General features: G+C 36.0%; 1 protein-coding gene across 2 annotated transcripts in view; it reads right to left on the bottom strand.

Moving 5' to 3' along the window:
• Stag1 (STAG1 cohesin complex component) overlaps window positions 1-17,858 on the bottom strand; it is a 288,255-nt gene that overhangs the window by 154,922 nt on the left and 115,475 nt on the right. For both annotated transcript variants that reach the window (XM_055629669.1, XM_055629670.1), the window contains exon 6: window positions 1,997-2,073. In XM_055629669.1, the coding sequence (XP_055485644.1) occupies window positions 1,997-2,073 (77 nt within the window). The remainder of the gene's footprint in view (window positions 1-1,996; window positions 2,074-17,858) is intronic.

Raw genomic sequence — 17,858 nt, 5'->3', positions numbered from 1 at the left:
TTTAGAGGCTACAAAATGTGCTTTGATGCTCTCAAAATGTACAATATAAGTAAACCACAACTCCAGGAGAGCCACTGAACCACAAATGTAGATATCTAGTGGCCAGTGTCATGATGCATACCTGTAAACTCCCAATGCAGGAGTCTGAGATAGGATTGCAATACTGAGATGAGCTATCTAAAGAGTTCAAAGCTACCCTTGGCTACAAAATGAGAAATTTTGCTTATAAATAAAGAAAGAAAAAAGTAACAAAGAAATAGGCAAAAAAGAAAGCCCCCCAAAAAACCTTCAGTGCATAGATACCAAAGTATATCAGATAAATTTTCAACATCATGATATTGTCAACTTTTGTGATTATGAACATAACCCATAAACGAGTTAAAGCACACCTGTATGCAAAAAGGTTCAGGCATCCACTAGGGATTTTGAAATAGTTCCACGCCACCAAACAATGAAGAATGATGACTGTACGATTGCTACTTCAAACACTGATATACAGACACTTTTCCAAGGTTATAAACTATCCACACAATCATGTCTGCCCTGAACCTAGGACTATGACTGACTAGCAAACATGCTGTTAGCACTACAAATTCTTAGCACAAAAATGATCAAAATAACACAATCTCATTCAAAGAATTTCTAATTTAATTACAGAAATGAGGACAGACAACAAATGAGTTAGTAAATAACAGGAGCACTACAAGGGAATGCAATTACTTAAAAGAGGTGCAGTGGTGCACACCTGCAATCCCAGCACTCAGGGAGGCAAGGGAAGGCGGATCTCTGTGAGTTCAAGGCCAGCCTGGTCTACAAAGCGAGTCCCGGACAGCCAAGACTACACAGAGAAAGCCTGTTTCAAAAAACAAAAGAGAGAGATTATCAATTCTCTGAAGACAGAATTAAAAGAAAAACAGGGATCATATTCCAGATAACCATAAAGTTAGGAAAAGCACATAAATCATGGCATAAAAATAGGATGGTGACACTATTTAATGCTGCATAAGCTGAACCAGAATGTATGGAAATAACCAAAAATAAAGAAGGCAAAAGAATAAACAGACACAGTAAGTCACAAAGAAGTTCAAGGAAGTCAAACTTGATTCTGGAGACTCTGTGGAAATTGACAGACTTTGAACAAATATTCTGAACAGACAGAGATGAGTTAAAAAAAAATACCTTTTTTGGGGGATGGTGGAAGGAGCAGTTCTGAGAATTAAAACTTAGGTCTTATGAATGCCAGGTACTCTATTTACCAGTGAATTATATTCTCAAAACAACAACAAAAAAAGACCTATGATTGCAATACTGAAAGAGTATACAGGTTAAAAATAAAAGGATCAAGGTAAGACACTTCTCACTCTATTAGAAATAAAAGCAAAATGAAAAGAAAAATGGTGTGACTTTAAGATACAGTGGTGATGAGAAGAACATGAAAAGCGTCCAAATGTTAAAGTAATAACATTGGAAATATAAGCTACAATCAACCATTCTAATTTCAGTATGTTTGACTAGATGAGTTTATCTCTGACACAGAACAAAAAGTAATTGAAATTAGAGCATTCAAATAGCATGTTCCAAATAAAAACACACATGCAAATGCATGGGAGGTCTGGAAAGTGTGAAGATTCTGTGCCACATAGTTATGGGAAATTCTTGATTAAATAAAGTTAAGTGGAATTTTCTGCATTAGAATTACTAACAACCTTAGATAATACATTTTAAAAATCTCTAAGATAGGTTTATATACAACACCACTCAAACTTATCCAAACTCTAAACCATTTTCTCTCTAAAGTATTCAACAAAGTTAGCATTCTATTTTATTTGGAAACAAATAAAATAGAGAACTGGAGATTGCATACTGTCAACTTTAACTCATTCTTTTATGGGTAATACTGTCTTCATTACAATACTAACTTAACAAAAGAGAATCAACATTTATTGACAATTTAAAAGATATGAAATCAATCAGTACAAATGTTGGAACATTATACCTCATCAAATTCTTCAGTCATTTTTCTGATGATTTCTGCATTCTGCATATTTCGAAACATCTCTATTCTTACAGTACCTGTGGAAAAAAATTTATAGTTAGTCTGTATCTCATACTAATCACTACAATAAACCTAATCTGATCACTGTTTGAAAGTCACATAAGACAATTCAGATTTCCTGTGGTGTGAAAATTTTCCATTAATTTTTTAAAACTTTATTTTTATTGTTCCAGATTTCAGTGGGATTGATTTAAATTTCTCTCCATTTATTTTGATGTTCACTATAGGTTTGCTATATATTGCTTTCACTAAGTTTAGGTATGTGCCTTGAATCCCTGATCTCTCCAAAACTTTAAAAATGAATGGGTTTTGGATTTTGTCAAATGCTTTTTTGACATCTAAGGAGATAACTATGTGGTTCTTTTCTTTTAGTTTGTCTGAAGTTCTCTTTATTGGGTCTTTGTACGGTTTAGGTATCAAGGTGACTAAGTCTCACAGAATGAGTTTGGAAATGTTTCTTCTGTTTCTATTTTGTGGAATAGTTTAAAGAGTAAGGGTACTCTTTGAAGCTACTTCTCAGAGGGTCTGGAGGAATTCTGCACTGAAACCATATGACCCTGGACTTTCTTTCAATGGGAGACTTTTAATGATAGCTTCTATTACCTTAGAAGACTTTATTTACCTGATCTTGATTTAGCTTGGGCAAATGGAATCTATCAAGAAAATTGTCAATTTCATTTATATTTTCAAATTTTGTTGTGTATAGGCTTTTGGAGAATTAATGATTGTTTGAATTTCCTCAGTGTCTGCTGTTATGTCACCCTTTTCATAGTGTCTTTTTTGCCTTTTAGTTAGTTAAGGAATTATTTATCTTGTTTTTCTCAAAGAATAAGGTCTTGGTTTCATTGATTCTTTGAATTATTATCTTTGGGACAAGGCAAGGCTGTCCATTCTCTTCAAAATAGTATCCCACAGAACGAGAATTATACATTATTTAACAGTACCAAGTGGATGCTGGAAGCCAAAATCTGGTCCTCTGGAAAAGCAGCCAATGCCCTTAACCACTGTGCCATTTTCTAGCCCCTAAAATTCTTTTTTATATCATCTACTTTAAAGACCATTTTATTTAGAAACATAACACATTTCAATTAAATGTTTTTCTAAAAGCCAAGTTATTAAGTTCATATAATGATTAATGACGAAAGAAAAAGTTAATTTTTATTATTCTAATTCTTTTTAACACTTGATAGCTTAATTTTACCCCAAATATGCATATCTAATTTATTAATGTACTGACATGCATTTTTTGTTAATTTCCAAAAATGTGTATTTAAAAAAAATCAACATAATCTACAGCTAGGGCTACACTGATTAGTGACAGAGCACTTCCTTGCACAGCAAGCAATATACATAGTATATTGCCATACCACAGTCCCCAGGACAGCATCCAAATTTCTTCCCTTCCAAAAAGAAATCAATGGGGTTTAGAGACAGGGAATGGTGATAGAATGCTTGTCTAGTCTGCATGAAGAACCTTGCGTTGAGCTCTAACACTGCATAAACAAGGGCAGCAGCACATGCATATAATCCTAGCACTGAGGAAATGAGATAAGGGGTATCAAGTTTAAGATATCAGATACACAGCACATTTCAGGCCGACATGGATTACATAAAATGCCATCTCTAAAATCAAACACAAGACAAAAATCAAAATAATTTAATGATATTGGAAGCTTAAAATGAACACTGTGCAGGCAGTCTTTTTATAAATTTCAGTTTTATTTGTATAACATATTCCAAAATTTTGTTATGTTGTTTTTGGGCTGGGGAGGTGCTGCCAAACCTGATACAAGTTTCATCCCCTAGAACCACATGGTGAAAAGTTGTCCCCCGGCCTCCACATGTGCCAAGGAGCATTCTCTCTCTCTCTCTCTCTCTCTCTCTCTCTCTCTCTCTCTCTCTCACACACACACACACACACGTAATCAAATAAATAAATAAATGTAATAATTTTTTAGTTACAAGATTAAGACTTATTTTAAAGTCTTTAAAAAACAATCTCTGGGTTGACTCTCTCTACTCAACAATCCACAGTGATTCAAGCTCTTATGAAATCAACCAATAACTATGAAAGCGGTTGCCCTTATAGAACAAATTAAGGAAAAAATTGAGATGTGACCAGAAAACTAGATCATAAAAGCAGTATATCACACTTTTTCCATGAGCTACAGAGACCCTCATAAGATGAAGTAATGACTCTAGCCAAATGACCAAGGAATAAGTCTTCTTGGAAAAAAGGAATTCCTCCCTAGAGAAGATTTATGATGACCTGCAACCCTGAACACTGCAACCCTGAACAAGTTGAATATAACACTAACAAACCTAGAGAACAGAAATGCTCCATCTGAACTGCTAATACATTTATGAACTACACAGTGATAATAATAAACAATTATGTTTTTAATCACTTAACTACAGAATAACTTATCAAACAGCAATAAACACATAATGTACATTCTTCAAGGATTTAATGTACAATCACCAAAAAATGCATATTTAAAAGAATTGAAAGTATTCTTCATTATGAGTAAGTATGTGTGTGGGGACATGTGTGAATACATGTGTTCGTGAATATGTGTGTAGGCCTGATACCTATACCAGATGTCTTGTTCAATCACTTTCTTTTATTGAAGTAGAACCTCACTGAATCAGAACTAGTGATTTTGAGTAGCATGGCCTGTCAGCTTTCTCCAGAGATTCCCTGCCTACCCAGCATTTTATATAAATTCTGGGGTTCTGAAATCCAGTCTTCATGTTTGTGAAACAAGCATTTTCTCCAATGAGGCATCTCACCCAATGTAATATGTTCTTTAAAGAAAAAAAGATGATAGTACCTTAATTTCAAGTGATTTTAAAATTTTACTCCTACCTGATTAAAAAACAAAACAAAACAGCAAACTCTGTTGAAAATACTCATACATAAATGGCCACAGGTGATAAATCACATGTAAATAAATTCAAAAATCTCACCTATCTAAAAAACTAAAAGCATAAATATCTAATGTAGAACAAACTATATATTAAAAAAAGGGAACAAGTGATATACATAATAACATTGATGACTTTTCAGGACAATACACAGCATCAAAAAGGGAAAGAATGGGTCAGCAAGATGTCAGATGTCTCAGGAGGCAAAGGTGCTTACTGTCAGGACTGATGAAATGGCTTTGATATCTGACTTAGTGTGGTAAAAACAACTAACTATCACAAGTTGTCTACTGACTCCCACACTCCTGCTGCGGCATGCACGAGTCTACAAAACAAATATATGAAAATACAATAAAATTATTCTAATTCCATTTACACAAAGCTCCAAAACTGGGCCTGGTAGAACACACTTAATAACACTCAAGAGGTAGAATATCCCTGTGAATCTTAGGTCAGACTAACTTATTTAGGGATTTCTAAGCCACCCAAGGCTATACAGTGAAAGAAACCCCACTTTTAAAAACAAGCAGACAACAAAAACAAAACAACCACAACAAAAACATGGGCATGGACCAGATGGAGTTAAACAAAGCTGAGAGCAATATGGATGACCTTGTCATCAAGAATCAGCAGTACTAGGATGCCACTGCAGAAAAGAAAGACCATTTCTATTAGGAGGCTGCAGAGAGCCCTGCATCACCTCAGACTGCTTCTTTGAGCTTTCAACTGCCCATTTTTCTCCTTCAGATTTTCTTTGATTTTGCTTTGTTTTTCTCATTTAGGAATAAACAGTGCCTGGCATGTAGTAGGGGATCAAGAAACATTTTTGTAATCTCTCCTTTCTGTTTCCACAAACTTCTGCTCTCTGACAAACTTAGATTTCTGCCACCCATAACTATTTAGTGAATATTCTCCTAATATATTCTCCAGGCACTGAGTTCTGTCTGAGTTCCAGACCCTATACAGAACCAGCCCAGTATTAAAACCCCAGGTAGTGGCTACCATGGAAAAGCTAAGTAGTGGATGAGAGAAACAAAGGGTATAAGGGCTAACAGGTAGGAAGAAAGGGGTGGGGTTTTCTAGTCAAGATAATCAACAGAGTTGTTTCCTGCTTCACCTCTCAGCCTCGGGAGCAGTATCAATGGTGTTATTTCAATTTATAGCCTCCCAGCTGTCCTGAGCCAAATCTGCCATTGGAGTTATCTTCCCAATGTTGTTCCTTCTTTTTCCAAGAGATTTGGGGGATGGACATCTAGTTGTTTCCAGATTCTGACTATTACAAATAAAGCTGCTACGAACATGAACTATGTATGTCCTTGAACATGTCCTTGTTGTATAGTTGAGCATCATTTGGGTAAATCCCTAGGAGTGGTATAGCTGGATCTTGAGGAAGTACTATTCCTAATTTACTGAGAAAGCACCAGATTGATTTCCAAAGTTGTACAAGGTTACATTCCCACCAGCAATGGAGGAGGGTTCACCTTTTTCCACATCCTCTCCAGCATTTGTTGTCACTTCAGTTTTCAATCTTAGCCATTCTGATGGGTGTAAGGTGAACTCTCAGGGTCTTTTTGATTTGCATTTCCCAAATGATTAAGTACATTGAGCATTTCTTTAACTGTTTCTCTGCCATTTGATATTCCTCTACTGAAAATTTTCTGTTTAGCTCAGTATCATGTTTTTTTTAATTGGATTACTTGGTTTGTTGGTGTTTAACTTCTTAAGTTCTTTATATATTCTGCATATTAGCCCTCTATCAGATATAGAGTTGGTGAAGATCCTTTCCCAATTTGTAGGCTGTCGTCTTGTTCTAATGACAGTGTCCTTTGCTTTACAGAAGCTTTTCAGTTTCATGAGGTCTCATTTATTGATTGTTGATCTTAGAGCCTATGCTGTGGTGTTCTGTTCAGGAAGTTGTCTCCTGTGCCAATGAGTTCCAGGATCTTTCCCACTTTTTCTTCTAACAGATTTAGTGTGTCTAGTTTTATGTTGAGGTCTTTAATCCACTTGGACTTTAGTTTTGTGTAAGATGATAGATATGAATCTATTTGCATTTTTCTATATGTAGAAAGAAATTGAAGAAGGTATCAGAAGATGGAAAGATCTCCTATGCGCATGGATTGGTAGGATTAGCATAGTGAAAATGGTTATCCTTCCAAAAGCAATCTAAAGATTCAATGCAATTCCCACCAAAATACGAACACAATTTTTTACAGACCTTGAAAGAACAATTCTCAATTTCATATGAAAAGACAAAAATCTCAGAATAACTAAAACAATCCTATAAAACAAAACATTTTTCTGGAGGCATCACCATCCTTGATCTTAAGATGTAGTATAGAGGCACAGTAATAAAAACTGCATGGTACTGGCAAAGAAACAGACTGAGGGATCAATGGAATCAAATAGAAGACCCAGAATGAAATCCACATACCTATGGAAACATAATTTTGAGAAAGAAGCCAAAACCATTCAGTGGGGAAAAAAAAAGAGCATCTTCAACAAATGGTGCTGGTCTAACTGGATGTATACATGTAGATTTTCCTATTCTTAAGAATATCCTTCCTGAGTGAGGTATCCCAGATGTAGAAAGACACACATGGTATATACTCACTTATAAGTGGATATTAGACATATAATATAGGATAAACATATTAAAATCTGTACACCTAAAGAAGCTAATCAAGAAGGAGGACCCTGGGTATATGAACAATCCTCACTCAGCAAGGCCAACAAGATGGAAATCGGAAAAGGGAGAAAACAGGAAACAGGACAAGAGCCTACCATAGAGGGCCTCTGAAAGACTACCCATCAGTGTATCAAAGCAGATGCTGAGGCTTATAACCAAACTCTGGGCAAAGCACAGGGAATCTTACCTTGTGGCACACTCCCACAAAGATTAGCCTTACTTTCTGACTATTCTTCTTCACAACATGACTAAATAAATGCCTTTGAGAAAAGTTATCAACAGATTGCTACAACAGTCTTTTCTTTCCTAAAGTAATACTTTATTTTAAATGTTTTTTTTAAATACACTGGTTGCTACAGCAGCGCTATATAGTATTTAGAGACAATATTTTATTTATTTCGTTCATGTTCTGTAATTTATCTGAGTAGATTAAGAAAATTTTCAAAGCTCTAGCCAACACAGTACAGAATTAAATGCTTTCTAACATGGAAATATATATCTCACACCTCTAGTAACTCACTTATTTAAAAAAGTACTGCAGACACCAAGACTTATTAAATTTTCATTCCATTAGTTGTAAAACATCTGACAATCTGAAATTTTCCTTTTCTTTAAAAAAGAAAAAAAAAAAGCATTGGTATAATTCAATACTGGTACCAAAATTAAGGTGGCAACCTCAAAACAATAGATTTGGGGCTTTTCAAGTTTTCATGTTCACTTCTTATCTTCGTCTATTTGTTTGTATATAAATGTGTGTGCATGTGAATCTGAGTGTGATCAGAGGACAACTTGCAAATCTCAGTTCTTTCTTTCCACCATGTAGGTTCCAAGGATCAAACATGGGTTGCCAGGTGTCACAGCAAGTTTTTGACCTGCTAAGCCATCTCCCAGCCCTTGTATTTTGGTTTATAAAGATGTGAGTGTCTACTTTAGCATGGTCATACATGCCCATCATCTCAGGTCAACTTGCCTACATGGCAAGACCTGACAGGGAGAAAAGAGAGAGTTACAACATATTTGTAATGTACTTATAATGTTTTACATTCATAGAGACAAAAATACTGAACATAGAAAAGGAAAAATTGAAATTAAATACCATTCTTTAAAACATTAAAAATTCATCTGAAAGAATCTTGAGCTAATTACCTAACCAACAACATATACAAGTGATTTAAACACACACACACACACACACAGACACCCTTTTAAAAAAGAAAACCATAAAAGATTATTTGATAATGTCTTTACAGTAAGTTTATATTTCTAATAAAGGAACAAATTTAAAATTTCTAATTTTAACAATGAATAATTCTCAAATTAGAAATGACAGTGGAAATCTAACAAGTTGTTAGTAATTTAGGCAAGGCTTAATGGCGCATACCTATGATCCCAGCACTCGGGCTTACACAGGAGCTTTTGAGTTTGAGGTCATCCCAAGCTATGAAGCAAAACCTTATCTCCAAATAAAAATGATTAAAAATGATCATGAGACTAAGGCTTAATGTAACCTCTATGGAATGTCATTTTTCATATATCTAACAAAATTAGAAATTTATAAATTCCTTGATTTGACACTGAGACTATACTTACAGCAATGCATTAAAAAACTTAAAAAATAGTGTAAAATAATTTATAAGAATTCTGCAAATTACTATTTTAGCAAATATTGAGAAAACCTCATATGCCACTTACAAATATCACATTAAAAATAATGCTGACGGGGGTAAGCAGCAGTTAGCATATGGCTGCTTACTATCTGCTAGCGCTTGCATCAAAACATTTAATTTGTCCAAAAATGTTATAAGTTTGTACTATTTTTTCTTGCACTGTTTACAGATGAGAAAACTAAGACTTCTAAATAGTCAGCAACTTACAAACAGATTTACTTAATAACTGACCTCTTTTGGCAAACTGCCTATGACTAACGACTTGTTCTCAATTATTAAGGGCTCCATCGAACTACCAAAACATAGTAATGCCATCTAGGATTTATATAGAATATGTAGAATATATTCATATACTCACAAGAGATAATGAAATATATACTATGTTAAAATATTACTAAAAAGGTATGCAGCAAACTGAAAAATCTATTACCTTCAGGAATAAGAAACCATAATTGATATTTAAGGAGGTAAGAAACATGAAAAGGTTTATTTTTTTTTTAATGTGTCAACATGTACAACTGGTATATGCCTGGTACCTGTAGAGGCCACAAGAGAACATCAGATCCCCTAGAACTGGAATTACAGATGCTTGTGAGCCAGCAAGAAAGACAAAATCTGGATCCTCTGCGAGAGCATCACCTACTATAACCACTGAGCTATCTGTCTCCACTTTTACTTTTTTAAAGATTAAGAAAATTCTTACTGATTATAAATATAGAATGTTTGTCACAGGCTCATGTGTTGAACTTGGCCCACTGTTATTTGTGCTGTTTTGGAAAGTGTAAAATTTTAGAAGGTAGAGTCAATCGTGAGAAAACAGGTCACTGCAGTTTATTTTGGGGAGATTAAATATATTCCTCTGGCCTCTTTATTCCCCCCCCCCTTTTTTCCTGCTTCCTGAATGATATGAAATGAATAGCCTACATCATGTTTCTATAGTCTTTCTATATTCGATACCTTACCTAAAAGCAACAGAGTCAAATGAGCATGAACTGAAAATTAGTTAAGACAATGTAAGACTTTCCTGCCTGTAATGAGAATTGACCACCCCAGAAAAATCAAAAGAAAGGGATATAACTATAACAGGATCTGTTCATTGAGTTAAGGACTATTTGGAACAGGTTTGTGGGTCAAATATAGAAGTTTTTAGAGTAGAGGCCCAAAATGCTGTAAGAAATACGAAGAGGGAATTTTTAGCAGACACTGAGAAGAGCAACAAACAAATAGAAATGTAGAGAAAAATGACAGCTCAAGAGAAAACAGGACTGTATTTGGGAATCAGACCAGAGGCCATTCACATTATGTTCGGGGAAGGTGGTGACTATGTATGTTCTGTCAATGTCATAAAATTTTTGTGGAAGGATAAATTTAAGAATAACAGAATAATTAATCTGATGTAGAAAACTTCAAATCCAGAATTCAAAGGGTTGCATAAGTATTGCCATATTTAGTAATTGATGAAAATAGAGTGAGAGAGAGAAAAAAAAAACTAGAAATATTTTGTAAAACTTTGCTCAGATGGAAAAAAGAACCCTGTAAAGTGAAATTAATGATGTCAACTCAGAGGAGTTTGGACAAATACTCTGCAACTGGATAATAAGAATACCTTGAAAGGATTTCCAACAAGCCAGTTCTCATATAAGGCAAATTCAAGGATAACGTAAACTCCATCTCAAAGGCTCTCCCTTAAGAGCTTTGCCAGGGGACATTGCTCACAAAGAACTACCTAGAAAGTTGTTTCCTTGCGATTATTTTACTACATTCAGTTGCCCAGGAATTCAAAAGGCTAACCCTGGCAATGGCTCAAGCTGGAAGATGACAATGATCCATAAAACATGGTGCTGGTATTTCAAGGATGCAGAAAGACTGCAGAATCATAAACATATTCATCTATATTTCAAAGAAAATCTAGGAAGATTGGGGAATTTGTGAGAAGTTTGAAAATCCTGAATGCACCTAAGAATGGATTATGAAGGTAGGAGAAAGAAGCTGAAGATGCAATCAAGACCCCAGGAACTTAAAAACAAAGATATGGAATGGTGGTCTAGGAAAACTGCAGATAAGGTTGAGTCAGAAAAAGAGGTAGGAAGGGGCAGGAGAAAGGAGGAAAGAGAGAGAAGAAAGGAAAGACAAGAGGGGAGGGAAAGGAAAGGGATAGCAGAGGGAGAAAAATAGGAGGAACCTATGAGCTCCCCAAAATTTGAGGCTTCAAGAATGGCACTTCCCAAGCACAATGGACCTCATATTATGTGCCTGGATGTAAGATGTGGATCTACAAGATTTAATATTTGCACAGTTAGGTATAAGTCTTACTTCAGTCCTTCCTCCTTTCTATGCTCCTATACCTATCTTTTAGAATGGAACTGCTTGCTCTATGCCACTATATGCTGTAAGAACTCAAATTTCTTTTTGATACTGATGGCATTATGAGGAAAGACTGTGGATTTGGCTATCCAAATGACAGAGGAACTTGTAACACCACCGTGACACTTCAAAAATGGACTAACTACATTTTGCTTTTCAGATATGCTGAAAGTTCTGGCAGGTGGTAGCTGCCTAGAAGTAAGTAGATAACTGAGAATGTGAACTTTGGAGTTCACATCTTGCTCTGGTCCCTTTCTGTTAACACTCCTATCTAATTTCTGACCTCCATGAACTAAGGAGCCTTTGCTACAATTCTCAGCTGACATTATATTCTGCCTTTCCTCAGGTTCAAAGAAGTAGCAGCCAACCATGAACTAAAACAATGAACTAAATCATGAACCAAAATAAATCTTCCCTGACTTCAATTTCTGACAGGTATTGGTAACAGCAAAGACAATAACACTAACAAAAATATCTAAAAAGGCACTTAGAGTCTTTTTTTATGGATTTATATATTAATTTCAGAACAATGATATATGAAGTAATAATATTGTTCTATCCTAATTTTTTTTTATTTATTACATTTTATTGACTTTGTGTCCCATTTGTAGACCTCTCCCTCATCTCCTCCCAGTCCTACCCACCCTCCCTCCTCATCTCCCCCAATGCCTCTCCCCTAGTCCACTGATAGGAGAGGTCCTCCTCCCCCTCCACCTGACCCTAGCCTATCAGATCTCATCAGAACTGGCTGCATTGTTTTTCTCTGTGGCAAGGCTGCAACCCTCCCCCCAGGAGTTAGTGATCTAAGCCCCTGCCACTGAGTTCATGTCAGAGACAGTCCATGCTCCTCTTACTAGGAAACCCACTTGGAGACTGAGCTGCCTATGGGCTACATCTATGCAGGGGTTCTAGGTTATCTCCATGCATGGTCCTTGGTTGGATCATCGGCCTCTGCAGGGAGCCCTGGACCCAGGTTTTTTGGCTCTGTTGATCTCCTTGTGGAGCTCCTGTCCCCTCTTCTTTCATAAGATTCCCTGAACTCTGCCCAAAGTTTGGCTATGAGTCTCAGCATCTGCTTCGATACACTGCTGGGTAGATTCTTTCTTATAAGTGGATATTAGACATATAATATAGGATACAAATATTAAAACTTGTACACCTTAGAAGCTAAACAAGAAGGAGGACCCTAGGAAGATGCTCAATCTTCATTCAAAAGGGCAAAGGAAATAGACATTAGAAGCGGGAGAACACAGGGAACAAGACAGTAACCTATGCAGTCTTTATTAGTATGAGCTCATCAAAGGGCAGGACTATGAAAACCAAACACAAATTTACCAGAATGTAGAATTTAAAGTCTCTTACTATCATATGAAAAAAGATGAATTAATAAAATGAGCTCAAACCTAAAAAGTAGGGCAGCGAAACAAATCTTTGATAATTATTGCTATGTCCAATAATAAAGGCTAGTGGGGGTAATAATAATAATAGAGAGTAAACACCCTCAAGTAAAGCAGAAAGTAGTGGTGCATGCCTTTAATCCCTGCACTCTGGAGCCAGAGGCAAGTGGATCTCTGTAAGTTCGAGGCCAGCCTGGTCTAAAAACTAAATTCCAGGGCTACACGAAGAAACTCTCTTGAAAATCAAAACAAAACAAGAAACTATTAAGTAGTTGTATTCTTTGGAAGACATTTTGGTTACAAAATCTTTGAAATAACACATGTAGTTTTTTACTAGTTATTAGCCGTGGAACACTGCATATGAAACTAAAATAACTTTTATTTTAGTTAACTGCCTCTTCGTTTAGAGTTGAATCAATTTTCCTGCAAATGAAATGACTTAATTTTTTTTTATGGATTAAAAAAAATCCTGTCGTGTGCACAAACCATATCTTCCTTCCAGCTGTGGAACTGGACAAATAATCTGGCACCATAACTTAGCAACAGTGAACAGCGCTGAAATAAACACTGGTGTACATGTTCTTGGGCAATATATAAAAGTGATAGAGTTGAGTCATATGTTAGATCATCTATATCTATGTATCTGTGTATGAGTGTATGAGTGTATGAGTGTATGTGTGTATGTGTATGTATGTATGTATGTATGTATGTATGTATGTATCTATCTATCTATCTATCTATCTATCTATCTATCTATCTATCTATCTTCTATTTATTCTTGAGGGTCTTGATTTCCATAGTATCTGAATTAGTTTGCATTCCCAACAGGGTATATAAGAGTTCTCTTTAGACCACTTCCTTGTCAGTATCTCTTATGTATTTTCTTGACTGACATTCTGACTAAAATGAGATGGAACCTCAATTCATGCTTCACTTCAATGGATAGCCATACTAAAGTTTGTTTATATGTTTATATAGGTCATTTGTACTTCATCTTTTGAGAACTAGGTGTTTATTTTATTACTCTATTAAGTGACGGTATTGTTTGAGATCTGTTAACTCTTGAGTTGGTGATAGGGCCAGCCACTGGGTTCATGTAGGAGACAGGCCCTGATCCCCTTACTAGGTACCCACTTGGATGCTGAGCTGCCATGGGCTACATCTGTGCCGGTTATCTCCATGTATGGTCCTTGGTTGGGGTATCAGTCTCTGCAAAGACACCTGGGCCTAGTTTTTTGGCTCTGTTCGTCTCTTTGTGGAGCTCCTGTCCCCTCCAACTCTTTCTATCCTTCTTCTTTCATAAGACTCCCTGCATTTTGCCCAAATTTTGGCTATGAGTCTCACCCTTTGCTTCGGTACTTCGATCAATAGTCTTTCAGAGGCACTCTGTGGTAGGCTCCTGTCCTGTGATAAACCAGCCTTTTATTTCAAAGATTGCAGTTATAGATTCTGACATTGTGATTTTGAAAAGATATTGCAATCATATGATAGGACAAACTTTTGTAGTCTCTCTCTTTCAATTTTGCTTTTTCTCGGCTCACACAAGCTTTAAATCAAAATATAACAGAAAGAATGTCAAAAAGTATCAAGGAATTGGTAGAGGACACCTTCAGAAAAGAGAAGTAGTACTAAGACTACTAAACCCGAGAGGGATTCACTGAAGAAATATACTCACAGTAAATGTAGGGCTGATTATCTAGCAATGCAGTGACAGTACAAGCCTTTCCAAGAACAGCTGAGGGCAATGCAAAGGGCACATTCTCTTATTGTTTTCCAAGAAACATTCTTAACAAAACTTGTTAAGTATACTGGAGTACATGTGAACTACTGAGATTATGTGTGCAAGAGAGGGGGAGGGATAAAATTATTATCAATATAGTTTATAAAATATGTAATTGTTTAGAATGTCTTTAAAAGTTGTGGTTGTCTCTTCACTGATGTGTCTGTCTCTAGATGGCAGTCTATACTGTCTAACATTCCTAGTTAAAAAATGAATCTGTTCCTTCCTTGGTAAGCATGAAGACGGTTGTACACTATATTAGTAAGTTGTCATCTATTATCATGGTTCTCTGAGAAATGGGGCTCTGTAAGTGAGTTTTCCCAGCCATCCCAATATTTTACACCCAAACATGTTTATCTCAAAGTGTTCTCCAAAGTCCTTCCTCTGGGAATGAGCTGGGACTCCTGACAGTGACAGAGAGGAGAGAAGAGCAAAGCAGTGCAGATTAAAAATACCACTGTTATTTGTCTCAAGACAGAAGTACTTGCAGGGACTAAGAATGTTTAACTTCAACCATGGGAAGTTGAAATACACAGAGAACAGAATCATGAACTTCGGGGACTATCTTAACTTTTTCAATTGGTTCTTGTTTGATGTAAGTACCCAATTTGATGGCATTCTCTATTTGTTGTTATCTGTTTTACTTGCAAGCATCATTGAAGGGGCTAGTCTGCTGTGCCTGGCACTCATTGTGAACGAGTGCTGACTGCGATAAAGGGACTTAGAGCCAATTTCCGAATGAGTACTCACCCATATGATGCTCCAACCCTTTTCTTCCTCCTCCTCTCCCTATTTATCCCTTAATAAATCCATTGATTCAACATAAAAATGATGGGCCAATCTCTGGGCCATACCAGATATGACTGATAAAGCAAATACACAAAGAGGAAAAAAAAATCACAAATTGGAATGTTATCTGTGATTTTCAGATATCTAGTCTTCCAAGGGACATTGTATCTACATAGAATAGACAACTCATTAAATCTTGGTTTAGCACATTTTAGAATTTGGCTGACTGGTGCTGGGTAACCCAAGCCTGAAAGCAAGTACTGTCCTAGGGTTAGTCAAAGATAGTCAAATATTTTCACCTAATCTTAAAAATAACTCCATCTTCAGTGCTCAAGCTCTTCACAAGAGATAGAAGAATGATAACAAAAAAACTAAATTTTCATTTTAAAACGTCAGTTTAAAAAAATAGCCTCTCTGTTCTCTGCTTCTAAAAATGTTTAAAACTTAGTTTAATACTCTAACTCATGGATTAATAATTATTAAAATTCTAAGATTATATGATGGAGTGGGAAAGAGTTCAATAATAGAGTGGTTCAAAATAAATTTTAAAAAGGTACCAGAATGTGGGTCCAAACACTGGCATGGAAAAGAAAGGAGGTGACAAAAACATTCCCTAAGTTTCTTCTAGGAATAGAGTGCTGTAAAAGAATATCCCCTCATCATGTATAAACTCAGTCTCTAGCACACTCAGAAGGAAAAACCAACCCAGAATTTCAAGACCAAGTCCATCCATGTGTCAGTGGGGACATTCTTGGTTTTGCCAGGTATCACATGGCAGGACCCCAGGCAGGAACCCTCTGAGCAAGTTGGTCACACCAAAACCAAGACCTCCAGCTCCCAATGTATCCTTCAAATGACCTCAAATAGCATCCTACCTACCTTCACCTGAGAATTGCATGACATGCTGCTTTCTTTATCCTTTATGAAGCATTGCCAGTGTGCACTCTGACGCCTGATCATGCTACCCAAGAACTACCTATAGAACCTGGGTAGTCCTCCAAAGAATTTGGGACATTAGCAGAACAATCTACTAAGCCTACAGAAGGTTTTCTCTTGCGCTGAGAAGTTAATTCTTTCACTAGCTGAGTTGGCAACACTTCAGATACAATCCAAATACCAAGAGTTGCGCCAAATAGAACCCAAAGGACCATGTAACTGACACTTTCTGACAAAATGTGGTAATAACAAAAATTCAAACACCTATTTAACAAAGGTGAAACAAAACAGACATATCAAGAACATGGCATGTTCTTGAGTTTGGTTAACTCAAAAACCATGTAACCAAGACAATTTGTCTTCTCCAAGATATTTGTACCCACAGTGTAATACTCTCAAAGAGCAAATTAGTTAACATATGAGACAATGATCTCACCACACAGAGTAATAACTGTTTCTTTTGTCCTACCCTGATTTGTTTTTAATATATATATGTTAATATATATACATACATATATATATATATTTTTTCCCCCAATTGTAGAAGTCTGTCTGTTAACAAGAAAGAGAAAGAGAGAGTCTAGATTTGGGTAGGTGAGAAAGTGGGGAGGGAAACTGTGATTAAAACATAGAATATAAAAAAACCTATTTTCAATTAAAAAAAAGACAGTAACTTCAAGACACCAATTATAAAAATGTTCAAGGAGCTCAAAGAGAATACAAATAAATGCCAAAATGAAGACCACAAACCAAAAGCAGCTAAATAAAATAATGAAAAAAAATTAAGCTGTGAAAATAGCGTTTAAAAAAAGAATCTTAGCTGAGAAAATGTACACTTTTGGTGCAGTTTTACTTCTTAGGGTACTTTATTTCAGATTAAGTCTGAACTTTGAGCATAAGTGTGTGCACTAACCTTGGAAATGACAGACATTTTTTCTATGGCCTGGTCAAATAGAAGGAAATGAGCAATGGCTTTTAGCTGTTTGAAAAATCTGATATATTAGAACACAAATTTTTGAAGAATCTGAGAATAAATTGATTTTCTCCCCAGGTTTCTTCTAGTTAAGTGACATTCTATCATTGAAAAAGTGTGTCATTAATGAGCTGGTACTGGAGTGCTCTGCTAAAGCCTGGCTCACTGAGGACCCCAGGTAATAGCTTCTCTGTAACTCAGTATTCTGTCAACAATAGTTTTACTTCAGTGTGACCCTGGCCTAGTGTCCATGGCTTGCTGTAGCCAAGACAATGTGGT

Source organism: Psammomys obesus, unplaced genomic scaffold (genome assembly GCF_907164565.1).
Source record: "Psammomys obesus unplaced genomic scaffold, mPsaObe1.curated_primary_1811, whole genome shotgun sequence".
Lineage (NCBI taxonomy): Eukaryota > Metazoa > Chordata > Mammalia > Rodentia > Muridae > Psammomys > Psammomys obesus.
The sequence above is the reverse complement of the archived record's forward strand: the minus strand, read 5'-3'. Positions and strand labels throughout refer to the sequence as shown.